The sequence below is a fragment of the Stenella coeruleoalba genome (genome assembly GCF_951394435.1).
Source record: "Stenella coeruleoalba genome assembly, chromosome: 17".
Taxonomy (NCBI): domain Eukaryota; kingdom Metazoa; phylum Chordata; class Mammalia; order Artiodactyla; family Delphinidae; genus Stenella; species Stenella coeruleoalba.
In genome coordinates, this window is record NC_137163.1 from 62,893,637 (window position 1) to 62,910,177 (window position 16,541).

At 41.4% G+C, this 16,541-nt stretch overlaps 1 protein-coding gene across 2 annotated transcripts in view; it reads right to left on the reverse strand.

Moving 5' to 3' along the window:
* LY96 (lymphocyte antigen 96) overlaps window positions 1-16,541 on the reverse strand; it is a 34,359-nt gene that overhangs the window by 17,161 nt on the left and 657 nt on the right. The window contains exons 2-4 of one of the 2 annotated variants that reach the window (XM_079901459.1): window positions 15,186-15,239; window positions 7,515-7,640; window positions 677-766 (exon numbers count right to left, since the gene is read on the reverse strand). In XM_079901459.1, the coding sequence (XP_079757585.1) occupies window positions 677-766; window positions 7,515-7,530 (106 nt within the window). In that variant the 5' untranslated portion in view covers window positions 7,531-7,640; window positions 15,186-15,239. Of the gene's footprint in view, window positions 1-676; window positions 767-7,514; window positions 7,641-15,185; window positions 16,052-16,541 lie in introns of those variants that run through there. The other variant, XM_079901458.1, reaches the window with a different exon arrangement.

Sequence of the window (16,541 nt, forward strand, 5' to 3'; positions counted from 1 at the left end):
GCTTGCTCATACGCAAATCTTTGACTCATGGAAACCCAAGTTTACTTATCAGCTGAATATCTAATGATTGACAATGGATATACCTAGTAGATGGTTAGAAGTTTCAAATTATTTCAATTTTTACCATGCCATTATGTAATCCCTCCTCATGAGTATGAGCTAGCCTAGTGACTTGCTTCTAACAAACAGAATACAGCAAAGGTGATAGGGTGGCACTTTCATCATTAGGCTACATAAGACTGTGACTTCTATCTTGTTAGTTAACTGTCCCCCTTGCTAACTTCAGGGAAACAAGAAGCCATGATGAAAAGGCCCACATGACAAAGAACTGAGGGCTGGCCAACAGTCAGACAGAAACTGAACACTGTCAACGACCACATAAGCTTAGAATCGGGTCCTTCCCTAGTTGAGCCTTCAGAAGAAACCCTGGCCAACACCTTAATTGCAGCCTTGTGGGAGACCTCCTGAAGCTGACACAGGTAAGCCATGCCCAGACTACTGACATACGAAGACTATGAGATAAAGAATATGTCCTGTTTTAAGCCATTAAGATTGTGGTAATTTGTTACATAGCAAGAGAAAACTAATACTCATACATGTAGAACACCATCATTTTTCATTGATATTTCTGGAACCCTTTTAATTGTAATCTACAAAAACAAAACTTTGGACTTACTTGGAATGTAGTAAAGATACAGATTTCCACGGCCTCCCTTCAATGTTATACAGGGCTCGGCATTTATTGAAATAGGGAATTTCAAGTTATCTAAATGGAATAAAGAAAATGTCAATAAAATTACTATAAATCATTTACAATAAGTATTCTGAATATCAGCCCCCCAAAACTACCTTTAGTATTAAAATTTTATGAGAAAAATTAAGGGTAGTTAAAAATATCTCCCTCCCCAGAGGAGTAAAGTCAGCCAGATGGTAGAGTAAAAAGTCCTCCTTCTCTTGACAAACACACCAGTTCAGCAACAATTTACGGACAATTTCCCTTTGTGAGAAATCAGAAACCAACCGAAAGTCTCCTGCACCCAGGAGAATGTAGAAACAGACTCACCAATTCAGTACTGAGGTTCGGGACACCTCTCACAAGAGACACTGCTCCTGGCATAGCATAATTAGGAAGAGCTAACCTACCCCTCAATTTCACTCAGAACGAAGAGATTGGTTCATGCGTTCAGAGCCCCAACTTTTCCAAGGAGATCCCCAGAGGACTAAAGAAAGAAAGTCTGAACAGTGTTATAACTAGTAAGGAGATTGATTCAGTAATCAAAAATTTCCCAAAGAAAAGTCCAGGACCAGATGGCTTTACAGGAGAATTCTAGTAAACATTTAAGTCAGAATTAACACCAAACATTCTCAAACTCTTCCAAAAAAATGAAGAGGAGGGCACACTTCCAAACTCATTTTATGAGGCTAGCATTACCGTGATAGTAAAGCAAGACAAAGACACTACATGAAAACTATAAGCCAATATCCCTGATGAGTTTAGATGCAAAAATCCTCACAAAATATTAGCAAACTGAATTCAACAGCACATTAAGAGGATCATATACCTTGATTAAGAGGCATTTATCCGTGGGATGCAAGGATGGTCTAACACACAAAAATCAATTAAAGTGATATGCCACATTAATAGAATGAAGAATAAAAATCACATGACCATCTCAATAGATGACAAAATTCAACATCCTTTCATGATAAAAACTCTCAACAGGGCTTCCCTGGTGGCGCAGTGGTTGAGAGTCCGCCTGCCGATGCAGGGGACACGGGTTCGTGCCCCGGTCCGGGAAGATCCCACATGCCGTGGAGCGGCTGGGCCCGTAAGCCATGGCCGCGGAGCCTGCGCGTCCGGAGCCTGTGCTCCCCAACGGGAGAGGCCACAACAGTGAGAGGCCTGCGTACCGCAAAAAAAAAAAAAAAAAAAAACTCTCAACAAACTAGAATTAGAGGAAATGGCCTCAACATAATTAAGGCCATATATGAAAAGTCCATAGTTAACATCATACCCAATAGTGAAAAACTAAAAGATTTTCCTCTAAGATCAGAAGCAAGGCAAGAATACCCACTCTCAACATAGTACTGGAAGTCCTAGCCAGATGAATTAGATAAGAAAAATAAATAAAAGGCATCCAAATCAGAAAAGAAGACGTAAAATTTTCTGCTTGCAGATGACATAATTTATATCTAGAAAACCCTAAAAACTCCATTAAAAATTGTCAGAACTAATCAAAAAATTCAGTAAAGTTACAGGATACAAAATCAAAATACAAAAAAATCAGTTGCGTTTCTGTACACTAACAATGAACTATACAAAAAGGAAATTAGGAAAACAATCTCATTTACAATAGCACCGAAAGAATAAAATATCTAGGATTAAACTTACCTAAGGAGGTGAAAGACTTGTATGCTTAAAACTACAAAACATTGATGAAAGAAATTAAACAAGACACAAACAAATGGAAAAATATCTTATGTTCATTGACTGGAAGATTAATGTTATTAAAATGTCCATATTACCCAAAGCAATCTATAGAATCAATACATCTCTATCAAAATCTCAATGGCATTTTTTACAGAAATAGAAAAAACAACTCTAAAATTCATATGGAACCACAAAAGATGACAAATAGGCAAGAAAATCTTGAGAAAGAGGAAGCATCACATTTCCTGATTTCAAACTATACTGCAAAGCTACAGTAATCAAAACAGTATGGTAGTGGCAAAAAGACAGCCATATAGACCAATGGAACTGAACAGAGAGCCCAGAAGTAAATCCATGTGTATTTTGTCAACTAATCTTTGACAAGGATGCCAAGAATGCACAATGGGGAAAGGACAGTCTCTTCAACAAATGGTGCTGGCAAAACATGCAAAAGAAAGAACTGGACCTTTATCTTATACCACAAATGAAAACCAATCCAAAATGGATTAAAGACTTAAACATAAGATTTAAGACTGTAAAAACCCTAGAAGAAAATACAGGGGAAAAGCTTCATGACATTGATCTTGACAATGACTTCATGGATATGACATGGAAAGCAAAGGCAGCAAAAACATCAATAAATAAGTGGGACTATATCAAACTAAAAAGCTTCTGTACTGCAAAGGAAACAATCAACAGAGTGAAAAGGCAGCCTATGGAATGGGAGAAAATACTTACAGACCATATATCTGATAAGGTGTGAATCTCCAAAATATATAAGGAATTCCAACAATTCAATTATAATAAAACTAATAACCTGATTTTAAAATGAGCTAAGGACTTGCATTTGTTGAGACGTGGATGGATCTAGAGACTGTCATACAGAGTGAAGTAAGTCAGAAAGAGAAAAACAAATATTGTATATTAACGCATGTATGTGGAACCTAGAAAAATGGTACAGATGAACCAGTCTGCAGGGCAGAAGTTGAGACACAGATGTAGAGAACAAACATATGGACACCAAGGGGGGAAAACCGCGGTGGGGTGGGGATGGTGGTGTGCTGAATTGGGTGATTGGGATTGACATGTATACACTGATGTGTATAAAATTGATGACTAATAAGAACCTGCAGTATAAACAAACAAACAAACAAACAAAAAACTAATACTAAACTTTCTTTGGGTTATTTGTATGGAAATATGTTAATATAAATGTTTCAGACATTACATGAAATTTCTAAAAATCTTATATGTTCTGCTATAAAGTTATAAGTCATAATTCTAGTTATTACTTTAAAATGTGTATCTCAGAAATAACTAAATTTCCTTGCCAATTGCATTATTATGAACTTTCATCAAATCTTTAACCGTGGTCATTTTTAAGTCTTTTGTCATTTACAGACAGTTCTGGGTGTACTCTGATGCTTTTGCAAAAATGTTCCTATAAAAGGGTTTCGGGCTTCCCTGGTGGCGCAGTGGTTGAAAGTCCGCCTGCCGATTCAGGGGACACGGGTTCGTGCCCCAGTCCGGGAAGATCCCACATGCCACAGAGCAGCTGGGCCTGTGAGCCATGGCCGCTGAGCCTGAGCGTCTGGAGCCTGTGCTCCGCAATGGGAGAGACCACAACAGCGAGAGGCCCGCGTACCGCAAAAAAAAAAAAAGGGTTTCATCTTCAAGGAATTCATGGAAAAGACTCTGACAAGTACAGGTTTCTGGTAACTGACTATACTGCTGAACTGAATGAATAAACATTTTCAGAACTCTAATGGAAAACTGATGAATTCATAAAAGTGCTAACAAAAGATCAAGATAAAAAAAATTAATTACATGGGACTGAGTGAACTGATGAGGATGATTATAATTTTTGTGACTTTCTGTTTGAATAAAAATAAAAAATCCCACAAGGACTCAGAGGCAAAAAATATACAAATCAATTTTCACTGCAAAGTAAAGGAGCGGTTACAATGGAGGATTACTGGACTGAATGTCAATATTATGACATAGTATGAGTGTGTTTCATGTTTGGTAATTGCAATCCTTGTTGCTTTTGTTGTGGTCATCCATTTACAATGCTTGGTGTCAGTTTATTTATCTCTTGTAAAAATAAAATACAGTGTGTGTGAAAAAATTAATTAATTAATTAATTAAATAAAATGAGCTAAGGACTTGAATAGACATTTCTCCAAAGAAAACATGCAAATGGCCAACAGGTATATAAAAACATGCTCAACGTCACTAAGCATCAGGAAAATGCAAATCAAAACCACAATGAGATATCACCTCACACCAGTCAGATTGGCTATTATCAAAAAAAGAAAAGAAGGACAAGAGTTGGCAAGGATGTGAAGAAACTGGAATGCTTGCACACTGCTGGTAGGAATGCAAAATGGTACAACTGCTCTAAAAAACAATACAGAGATTCCTCAAGAAATTAAAAATATGGGCTTCCCTGGTAGCGCAGTGGTTGAGAATCTGCCTGCTAATGCAGGGGACATGGGTTCGAGCCCTGGTCTGGGAAGATCCCACATGCCGCGGAGCAGCTAGGTCCACGAGCCACAACTACTGAGCCTGCGCGTCTGGAGCCTGTGCTCTGCAACAAGAGAGGCCGCGACAGTGAGAGGCCCGTGCACCGCAATGAAGAGTGGCCCCCGCTTGCCACAACTAGAGAAAGCCCTCGCACAGAAATGAAGACCCAATACAGCCATAAATAAATAAATAAATAAATAAAATAAAGGGCCACCCTGGCTACTCTTTAAAAAAAATTTTAAAAAAATTAAAAATATTACTACCATACGATCCAGCAATCCCACTTCTGGGTACTTATCCAAAACAATTGAAATCAGGATCTCGAAGAGATATTAGCATTCCTAAATTCATTGCAGCACTATTCACAATAGCCAAGATGTGGGAACAACCTAAATGTCCATCAACAGATACATGCATAAAGAAAATGTGGTTTATACATACAACGGAATACTATTTAGTCCTAAAAAAAAGGAAATTTTGCAATATGCTACAATATGGATGAACCTTGAGGACATTATGCTAAAGGAAATAAGCCAGTCATATAAGGACAAATACTGCCTGAGCCCACATATCTAAAATAGTCAAATTCATAGAATCAAAGAGTGGATGGTGGTTGCCAGTGGCTGAGGGGAGAGGGAAATGGGGAGTTACTAATCAATGGGCATAGAGTTTCAGTCAAGCAAGTGAATAAGCTGTAGAGATCTGCTGTACAATTTCATGCCTGTGGTCAACAATGATGTACTGTACACTCAAAAATTTAAGAGGGTAGATCCCATGTAAAATGTTCTTACCACAGTAAAATAAAATTTAAAATACTGTATGAATACCAAAAAAACTCCCTATAATGTAAACAGATTAGTATTTTAATGCCCTTACATTGTTAAGGTGGAGGTTGAAGGTAGTGAATTACTTTAAACTGTGGGGAAGGGGGTGAACTCCCCAAAACATATTTTCATAAAATTACTTGTTCCATTTTCATACTTTTTAACCTGTTCTTTTCTACATTGCTCTTCTTTTCTATATTCTCCTCACCTCTCTGTATGTTCCATTGGTTAAAAATAGAAAATACACATCAAGTACTTAGAATTCTAGTAAATGGTAAGTGCCTGAATACATGAATGAATGAGTTAATAAACAAATCTTCCTAAATAAGAAGTTTCAAGAAGGATGTAGAAGAGCTTATAAAAGCACTGAGGAGGAGGGGAAAGAGACTAAACCAGTTTTATTTAATTTGCCCCTGAATGCAACCCTTAAAATTAATGTTAACATCTCTCATTCAATGAATTGAGTTTGCCTGCAATAAAAGTCTCACAGAATGAGCTATATTAACAGTCATTTCATCGAATCATGGATGTTCACAAACATCTGATGCAAAGATGTTTATTCCTGTGTGGATTATGACCAAAGGAAAACCTGCCCAATTTGCAATAACATGGATGAAACCTGAGGGCACTGTGCTAAGTGAAATTAGTCAGACAAAGAAAGACAGGGAATTACCTGGCGGTCCAGTGGTTAGAACTCCGAGCTCTCACTGCCGAGGGCCCGGGTTGGGGAGCTAAAATCCTATCAGCCATGTGGCACAGCCAAAAAAAAGACAAATACTGTATGACTTCACTTATATGTGGAATCTAAAAAACAAACACACTCAAAAGACAAAAAATAAACTCACAGACACACAGGCTGCTAGAGGTAGGGGGTGGAAGATTGGAGAAATGAGTGAAGTGGGTCAAAAGGTACAAACTTCCAGTTATAAAATAAATAAGTCATGGGGAAGTAATGTACAGCATGGTGACTATGGTTAATAATACTGTTTTACGTATTTGCGGTACGCGGGCCTCTCACTGCTGTGGCCTCTCCCGTTGCGGAGCACAGGCTCCGGACGCGCAGGCTCAGCGGCCATGGCTCACGGGTCCAGCCGTTCCGCGGCATGTGGGATCTTCCCGGACCGGGGCACGAACCCGCGTCCCCTGCATCAGCAGGCGGACTCTCAACCACTGCGCCACCAGGGAAGCCCCCTGTTTTACATATTTGAAAGTTGCTAAGAAAGTGGATCTTAAAAGTTTTCACCAAAAGAAGAAAAAAATTGTAACTATGTGAGGTGATGGATGCTAACTAGCTTTATCTTGGTGATCACTTCACAATATATACAAATATCGAATCATGTTGTATACCTGAAACTAATATAATGCTATATATCAATTATATCTCAAGTAAAAAAATGCTCAGAGGTGGCTGAATAAATAAATATTGTGCATCTATTTACTGAATTAATATACAGTCATTAACATGAATTTTTATGATATTTAATGTTATAGACGTTTATGGTATACTATCAAGTTTAAAAAATGCTGGTTACCCAACAGTATATACAATATGGTTCTACTTTTACTGTTTTCAACATATATCATTATATATCTAAAAGAATATTTACCAAAATATCAGAATGTTCATAGTGGTTAACTCTTAACTGTGATAGGCTTATGGTGCCTTCTTTTCTTTTTTATTCACCTATATTTTTGAAGGTTTGCATAATTAATATACTTATTAACTTTCTTACCATGAAAGGTTGACATGGTATTGAAACGTGGGCACTTCCATATGCATTACCGAGCACAGTGCAATGTGTCTCTTCTTTCTCAGTGATAAGCTTGTAGAAGACCCTCAGAGCAAGACAACCAAGACTCTGGAGCAAAGCCGGGAACAAGTTAAAAGCAGTGAATCACCAGGGCCATGTTGTATGTCATAAGGGCAATTCTCTATTTTCAGTTAAGTTTCCCACATGTCTGAAGTTGGTCTGATTATGATGAAACCATCGACAAGTCAATGCAATCAGACAAATGTTCAGAATACCCCTATGGGTGCTCAGTGTTAAGCCAGCACCAGAGCAAGGCAGAGTGGGGTAGGGTGGAGTGAGGGCGGAGAATAGAAGTGTAACCTTAATCTTTATGTCAGGAAGCCTAAGATTTTTCTAGGAAGACGAGACCACCATACATTAAAAAAATTAGATGTAAGGATCAAAAGATCACATAACAGTACATAGCATGTGACTTTTAATTTATTTGCAAAGGTTGGGGAACTAACAGAAAATAGCTTTATTACTTTAAAGTCACCAAGTTTATGGTAAAATTCTACATTTGGTTTATTAAATACCAAAGAAAGCAGTGGTCAGGTTCAGCAAAAGCATAGTACAAGAGCCTCCGTTTTCCCCTGCAACCACAAATGTCAGCATTGTGAATCCATCATAGCACTTTTTCCCACTGAGCTCTGCCTCAGAATCCTTCTTAACCCAACAGTCCAGGCAACTGCAGTTGGCACAGGAAATGAAACCAGTGCCACCCTGAGTGTTGGTATTAAGTACTATTGGAGATCAAGGGAGGAAGCATTAGCTGGAGTTGAGCCATCACAGCACTTCATTTTACCTCTTTAGCAGAATTTCCCTTACATAAATATGCAGTTCCTTCTGACAGGAATGCCCTGTCCTCATCGGTCTAGAAACTCCTTGTCTGCCTTCAAAATGTATTCAAATATCAACAATGCTGTTAAGCCTTCCTTGACTCCTCCACACCTCCCCAGCCCGACAGCCACAAACACACTATCATTCACAGTACTTGATCATCCTTCAATGGTCATTTAAAATGTTTACTACAGGGCCTTCCCTGGTGGCACAGTGGTTGGGAGTCCGCCTGCCGATGCAGGGGACACGGGTTCGTGCCCCGGTCTGGGAAGATCCCACATGCCGCGGAATGGCTGGGCCCGTGAGCCATGGCCGCTGAGCCTGCGCGTCCGGAGCCTGTGCTCCGCAACGGGAGAGGCCACAATAGTGAGAGGCCCGCATAGCGCAAAAAAAAAAAAAAAAATGTTTACTACAATTATTTGCTTGCATGTCAGTCTTCTTCATAAAAATAGCACAAACCTTGAGGGCAGGAAGCATGTCTCATTCATTTTTCATGTCTCTTGAGCACAGCACACTGTAGATAATAAATGTGTGTTTATTCACTTCTGCTTAGCACCAAATATTGCTCTAGGCACTAGAGAAACAATGAACAAGACAGGCAAGGGCCCGGCTCTTGATAAATGGACACTCTAGTATAGAAATCAAACAGGGCCATGAGAGAAAGACTGAGTGTACGGTGGGGACGGAGGAGTTGGGGGTGGCAATGGGTAGCGATACCTCAACTACAGTATCCAGTAAGTGAGTGACAGAAAGCAACCAACCCTGTGGACATTGTAATCAGGAGTACAGACTCATAGGTGACAATGACTTTGACATGTTCAAGCAACAAAAACAAACACACACACACATATATACACAAAGACCGTTACATGAGATACATATAATAGACAAAGTCACAGAGACAGAGAGTAGAGGTTACCAGGGACTAGGGGGGAGGGAGAAATGGGGAGTTATTGTTTAATGGGTACAGAGTCTCTGTTTGGGATGATGAAAAATTCCGAAAATGGATAATGGTGATAGTTGCAAAGTGATGTGAATGTACTTAATATCATTGAATTGTACACTTAAAAATCATTAAAAGGGTAAATTTTATGCTTGTTATATTGGTAATACAAACAATAACCGTAATAATAATATAGGTCAGTGTAAATGGAAAATAATGAAGGAGGGTGGGAATCATGGGAATCATAGGAATCAGACAGGTAGGCAAGGGCCACCTCAAGGGGTCTTGGACGCCTTGGTACAAAGTTGGGATTTCACTCTAATTGAAGTGAAAAGCCACTGGGGGGCTTTAAGCAACTGAAATAACATTATATAACATACTTAATTTTTAAAAGATCTCTCTGGTCTCTATGCTAAGAACTGATTGCATGGAGGCAAGAATTAAAGTGGAGAAAGGACAATTTAAGAGGATGTTGCAGAGGCCAGAGAAGAGACGAAGGTGACATGAGTGGTGAGCAAAGGACAGTGAAAAGTAGTTGGCTTTAACTATTTACAACAGCCAAGACATGGAAGCAACATAAATGTCCATCGACAGAGGAATGGATAAAGAAGATGTGGAATATACAATGGAATATTACTCGGCCATAAAAAAGAACGAAATAGGGCTTCCCTGGTGGCCCAGTGGTTGAGAGTCTGCCTGCTGATGCAGGGGACACGGGTTCATGCCCTGGTCCAGGAAGATTCCCACATGCCGCGGAGCAGCTGGGCCCGTAAGCCATGGCCGCTGAGCCTGCGCGTCCGGAGCCTGTGCTCCACAACGGGAGAAGCCACAACAGTGAGAGGCCCACGTACCGCAAAAAAAAAAAAAAAGAATGAAATAATGCCATTGTGGCAACATGGATGGACCTAGGTATTAGCATACTAAGTGAAGTAAGTCAGACAGAGAAAGACAAATACCATATATCACTTATATGTGGAATCTAAAAAACTGATACAAAGGAACTTATTTACAAAACAGAAACAGACTCACAGACATAGAAAACAAACTTATGGTTACCAAAGGGGAAAGGTAGGGAGGAGGGATAAATTAGGAGTGTGGGATTAACATATACACACTACTATATATAAAATAGATAATCAACTGGACCTACTGTATAGCACAGGGGACTCTACTTAATATTCTGTAATAACCTATATGGGAAAAGAATCTGAAAAAGAATGGATATTTGTAGATGTATAACTGAATCACTTTGCTGTACACTTGAAACTAGTACAACATTGTAAATCAACTGTACTCCAATATAAAATAAAAATTAAATTAAAAAAAAAAGTAGTTGGGGAATTCCCTGGCAGTCCAGTGGTTCAGACTTGGTGCTTTCACTGTGATGGCCTGGGCTCAATCCCTAGTCAGGGAACTAAGATCCCACAAGCCACACAGTGTGGTCAGGATAAAAAAAAAAAAGTAGTTGGCTTTAGAATATATTCTGGGGATATTAAAAACGGAATCATCGATAAATACGATGTGAAAAATAAGGGAGATAATTAAGGATACCCCTGGTTGGGGGGTAAGGAATTACGTGGATGATGAGATAGGGAAGATTTAGGAAGAAACAGATTTGGAAAGGAGTATAAGAGTCCTAGTTCCAAATGGCTCTTAGACTTCCCAGTGGCCATGCTGAATTTGTAGAATAAACAAATGAATCCTGGTGATATGTTTAGTTATCCCTCCTACTACACATAAGTAAGACAAAAGCCAGAAGTTCCTTGAAGATACCAGCTACATCTTAACATAACCTTTGCATTCTCAGTATTCCTCAGCATAATAAGGAAACCTAATGCTTATTAAAGACGTAGTAAACAGGATTAAATTCAACTGACTTGACTAGGCTCTGTACGGGAGGCAGGACTTTTGATGGACCTCAGAGGTTTCCATGAAACAGAAAGATGGACACGAATATTTCAGGTTAGAGAATAGTACACATATATATCAACGCAAGTATAAATAAAGGCCAGTAAAGAGGCTGGCCTGCTTGGAGTTGGGGGGACACTCCAAATGTCAATATACACTCACTTAGCTGAGAGGACCATGCTGGAATACTTCCAGAACCGGACCCCCCCTCATCGCCTCCAATGCTCCCCCTCTGGTCCGAGTCACCATTCTCTCGCTCACCTGGATTATTGCAACAGCTTCCCAACAGGTTGCCTGCTTCCACTTTTGCCGCCTTACAGATTATTATCAACCCAGGAGCCAGACCAGGCTTTACTCGTAGTAAGAGATAAAGTCGTTCCCTGACCTACATGGCCCTCACCCTCTCCCCATTCCCTTCTATGTCATCTTCTGCTACTTCCCCCACGCTCATTCCGTCTCAGCCACACTGGCCTCCTTGCTATCCCTCCATCACCAGCCACGTTCCCACCTCAAGGCCATTGTGCTTGCTCTTCCCTCCACCCCTTCCGCTGGATATGGGCGTGGCTCACTCCCTCAACTATTCCTGTCCTTGCTAAACAGTCACCTTCTCAGTAAGGCCTTCCTTGCCTGTCCTAATTTAAAATGCAACCCCCATCCCCATCTCTGTACTCTCTATCCCCTCCCCTGCTTTATTTTTCTCTCACAGCAATCACCACCATTTGACATGCTGAATATTTCACTGATTGAAACTCCAGGAGGGCCGTGACTTTTTTCTTTTTTTTTTTTTTTTTGCGGTATGCAGGCCTCTCACTGTTGTGGCCTCCTCCCGCTGCGGAGCACAGGCTCCGGACGCGCAGGCTCAGCGGCCATGGCTCACGGGCCCAGCCGCTCTGCGGCATGTGGGATCCTCCCGGACCAGGGCACAAACCCACATCCCCTGCATCGGCAGGCGGACTCTCAACCACTGCGCCACCAGGGAAGCCCCGTGACTTTTGTCTTGTTGTTCACTGCTAGATAATATCCTCAGTGTCTAGAACAGGCACATGCCAGATTCTCAGTGAATATCGGTTTAATTAAATAATCCATGAATTCCTTGAGTTTCAGGACTATCCATAGCCCAAAAAAAGGTTAGAGCTGAGTCTCACAACTCTAGGTTACAGGACGGTGTATGTCCAGGGCTCTGTGGACTGACTCAGACAGCCACATTTTCTGCCTTTTCCAAAGGTGGAGGATAAAACAGCCAATTCTTGCCATTTCTGTATGTTATGCGCTGAACTGTGTTCTCCTTAAATTCATATGTTGAAGTTCTAACCCCCAGTACGTCAGAATGTAACTGTCTTTGGAGACAGGGCCTTTAAGAGGTGATTAAGTTAAAATGAGGTCATATGGGTAGGCCCTAATCCAATACCGTTGGTGTCTTAGAAGAAGAGGAGATTTAGACCTACAGGGAGTCACCAGGAATGAGTGCATACAGAGAAAAAGCCATTTGAAGACATGGCAAGAAGACAGCCATCTGCAAGCCAAGGAGAGAGGCCTCAGAAGGAAATCAAACCAACTGACCCTTGATCTTGGATTTCCTGGCTCCAGAACTGTGAGAAATAAATTTCTGCTGTTTAAGCCACCCAGTCTGTGATGTTTTTTATGGCAGCCCTAGCAAACAGGTATACCATGTATGCCCAGGAGCTTGGCCAAATGGGAATCATCCTCACAGAAAGGACTGAATTGTCGTCACCAACTTCCTGACAATAATACCCAGAGGGATCAGTGCTTCCCACAAATGACGCGTTTCCATCTCAGTCAGGATGGATTCTCTAAGGCAGGGAAAGGTTGACGTGGCAGGGGCAGGGGAGAGGGGCATGGCAGCAAGCAGGGTCTCGCTTAGCTGTATATCCCACCTGCTCTCCACGGTCCCTATATCCATGGGGCAGCAGGAAAGGACCACAGAATCTCTCAGCATTGGAGAGAAACAGATAAAATCTCTCCTCAAAAATCAAATCAGAAGACAAATTGAGTTAGTGTTACTGGAAGATTAAAAGCTAAATAATAATATGAAGTGTTATATAAATAAAGGCCATAGGAAATACAGCACAGAGAAGGTGGCATAATCAGTGCATGGAGCAGAAGCGCCAAAGGAGTGGAGAGAAGGGGGCCGAGTGCACTGAAGAGGGCCTGGAACAGGGCAGTGTAAACTGACCTTGCGGGGTGGGGAATTTTCAGGGAATGCAGCATAATCACAAACAGAAAAAAAAGCCACCAGCCTGAGACTAGTCATACACTTAGGTCTTGTTCCCACATCTGGCAATTACCCTAATTCCCAAGAAGTAACTTTTTTCTTTTTTCTTTTTTTTTTTTTTTTTTTTTTTTTGCGGTACGCAGGCCTCTCACCGTTGTGGCCTCTCCCGTTGCGGAGCACAGGCTCCGGACGCGCAGGCTCAGCGGCCATGGCTCACGGGCCCAGCCGCTCCGCGGCATGTGGGATCCTCCCGGACCAGGGCACCAACCCGTGTCCCCTGCATCGGCAGGCGGACTCTCAACCACTGCGCCACCAGGGAAGCCCCCCAGAAGTAACTTTATATTAATATTTGCCAGAGTGTATTTGCAGGATTGTAAACACACACTCAAAAAATAAAACAAAATAAAACTGAAAATTGGGGGATTAAATAGGTTTCTTTATTGCAGAACTTCTCAGAACTCAAAGTACATTTGTAAATCTCCCCCAAATGATTAGACCATAAATCCTTTTTTCCCATGAGGATTTCAGCTAGCAAGTATTTTCGGGAGCATCCCCTTAAACCTTCCTGATACCACTAGTGGGTAGAAAAGGTCAACCAACCTATAGTGAGCAACACAATGCAAAGCACCAAACCAAAACAGTAGTCAAGCCCCGAAGCTGTGCTTTCAGACCAGCAGATATTTGTAGAGAAAGAGGGAAAACTAAACAAAACAAGATAAAACAAAACAACAGTGATCCAACCAGTAAATAGCATTAGAGTGTGGCTGATTTTTTTTTTTAAGTAATCAATATTATTGTTTCTATGTGGCTCTGTGCTAAAAATTTTACCTCAAAACAATCCTTGTGAAATGGGTTCGAAAATCACTTTCACTTTACAGATAAAAAAACTGAGGCACAGAGAGGCTAAGACTTTGCTCAAGGTCACACAATAACGGACAGAATCAGCCTTACATCCAATTAGGGAGGTAATTCCAAGAGCCTTCAAAAACCACAGCCTGAAACACAGAGCACCTGTTATACACCCAACATAACGTTGAAAACAAAAAATCATGGCCTGGGCTTCCCTGGTGGCGCAGTGGTTGGGAGTCCGCCTGCCGATGCAGGAGATGTGGGTTTGAGCCCTAGTCCGGGAAGATCCCACATGCCGCGGAGAAGCTGGGCCCGTGAGCCACGGCCGCTGAGCCTAAACGTCCGGAGCCTGTGCTCCGCAACGGGAGAGGCCACAACAGTGAGAGGCCCGCGTACCGCAAAAAAAAAAAAAAAAAAAAAAAAAAAAAAAATCATGGCCTGGAGCTATAATCAATTCCAAGCAGCATTTAGGACTGTTCTACCTTCTCAAGAAGACCCGGTCAGTCTTGGGGCTGAGGCAAAATCTCAGAAGCAGATAGTTCTGCCCAAACTGGGAAGAATCTGAAACTGGGTTCAAGGTAGAGATAGCTGACCACAGCAAAGGACAGAAGCACTTGGAGGTCAAGTGCAACACAGTTCAGAGACCTGTGAGGCCAGTGACGGATCGAGAAAATCCACCCAGGGCAGGAACCAGACATCACTTTTGCTGCCAGCAGCCTCCCCAGCAGCCGGAACATACGGTCATTTCCTGCATCCCGGCGATAGCAGAAAAAGGTTCCTGTGAAAACTTGCCCTTGGAACAGTTCACATTATGAGTACCTGCTTTTGCCCTCGTACTTACCACAGTAGGAGTACCAAACACTTGTGTCAGAGGAGTTGCAGATCCAGCGTTTCTCTCCAGGTTCAGTAAATGTGGAAGAAAACAGGGCGGAAAAAAGCATAAATGGGAACATGATTCAGTATCTTCAAAACTTTAAAAATGCAAGGACAGTCAGTAACTAATCATCAGACTCTTCCTTTTTAATAAGTAGAAAAAATTTAACTTAGTCATCAGTCACATGATTTCTGAGTTCCTATCCGACTGTTTCCTCTTTTGAATGTGTGTGTGTGTGTGTTTAATATCTGAGCACTTGCTGCAAGAGGAAAGGAAAATGATTCAGAATGTACTCTTTGCGAACACGTGATACAAATGAGAGCACAGAGCTTTAAAAACAAAATCAGGTATTTCCCAATCAATAGTAAAGAAACCAGCCTGTAGGTCTTCTTTAAAAGATCAAAAGACTAGCACTCTTTATCCCTCTGCATTGCTATTCTCTCGCCCACAAGTTTTTTTTTTTTTAAACCCTAAGCACGCCCTCCTATTCCTTCTTTCTTTCTTTATGGCCGTGCCGCTGGGCTTGGAAGCGTGGGGTCCTAACCACTAGACCGCCAGGGAATTCCCTCCCACAAGTTCTTTATACAACACTTCTCACGGCCAGAAAGCAGAACCTAAAGCTCTGAACTGAACAGGCTCACACAAAGTGTTTCTGCTCGGCAACAGGTTCAGCCAGAGGGTAGAGCCCAGCTGGATGAGACCCCAGACACAGGACATTAGCTGTAGTTCTGCATGGTGGGCGGGGTGGGGGGGGTGTCTCACCAGGCTTGAGAATGCATTCACTTTAGCAAATTACAGGTCCAGGGAATACCTTAAAATGGTCATTATTTTGTGTGTGGAATGTATTTCATTCCAAAACTCTCACTTTGTTCTAGAAAAACAGCCACCCCTTTAGATGCTTTGCTACCTGAAATTCTTTAAAGGACATGGTCTGGGATTAGTAGCCAAAAAATAGCATGGAATTGGGGCCTTAAAAACCTACAGGTTTAGAGGAAAATAATCATATTTGTAAAAGGTTTTACTAAAAACTGTACTACTTTCCCATTTTTTTAAAGGTAAATATCCATGGGGTGGGGTGTAGTCTGGGGAAATGGGGAGTTGCTCAATGGGTATTGTTTCAGGTTGGCAAGGTGAAAAAGTTCTAGAGATCTGTTGCACAGCAATGTGAATACAGTTAACACTAATGAACTGTACACTTAAAATTGGTTAAGATGGAGAATTCCCTGGAGGTCCAGCGGTTAGGACTCCACGCTTCCACTGCAGGGCACATGGGTTTGATCCCTGGTCAGGAAACTAAGATCCCACAAGCTGCCCAGTGCAGCC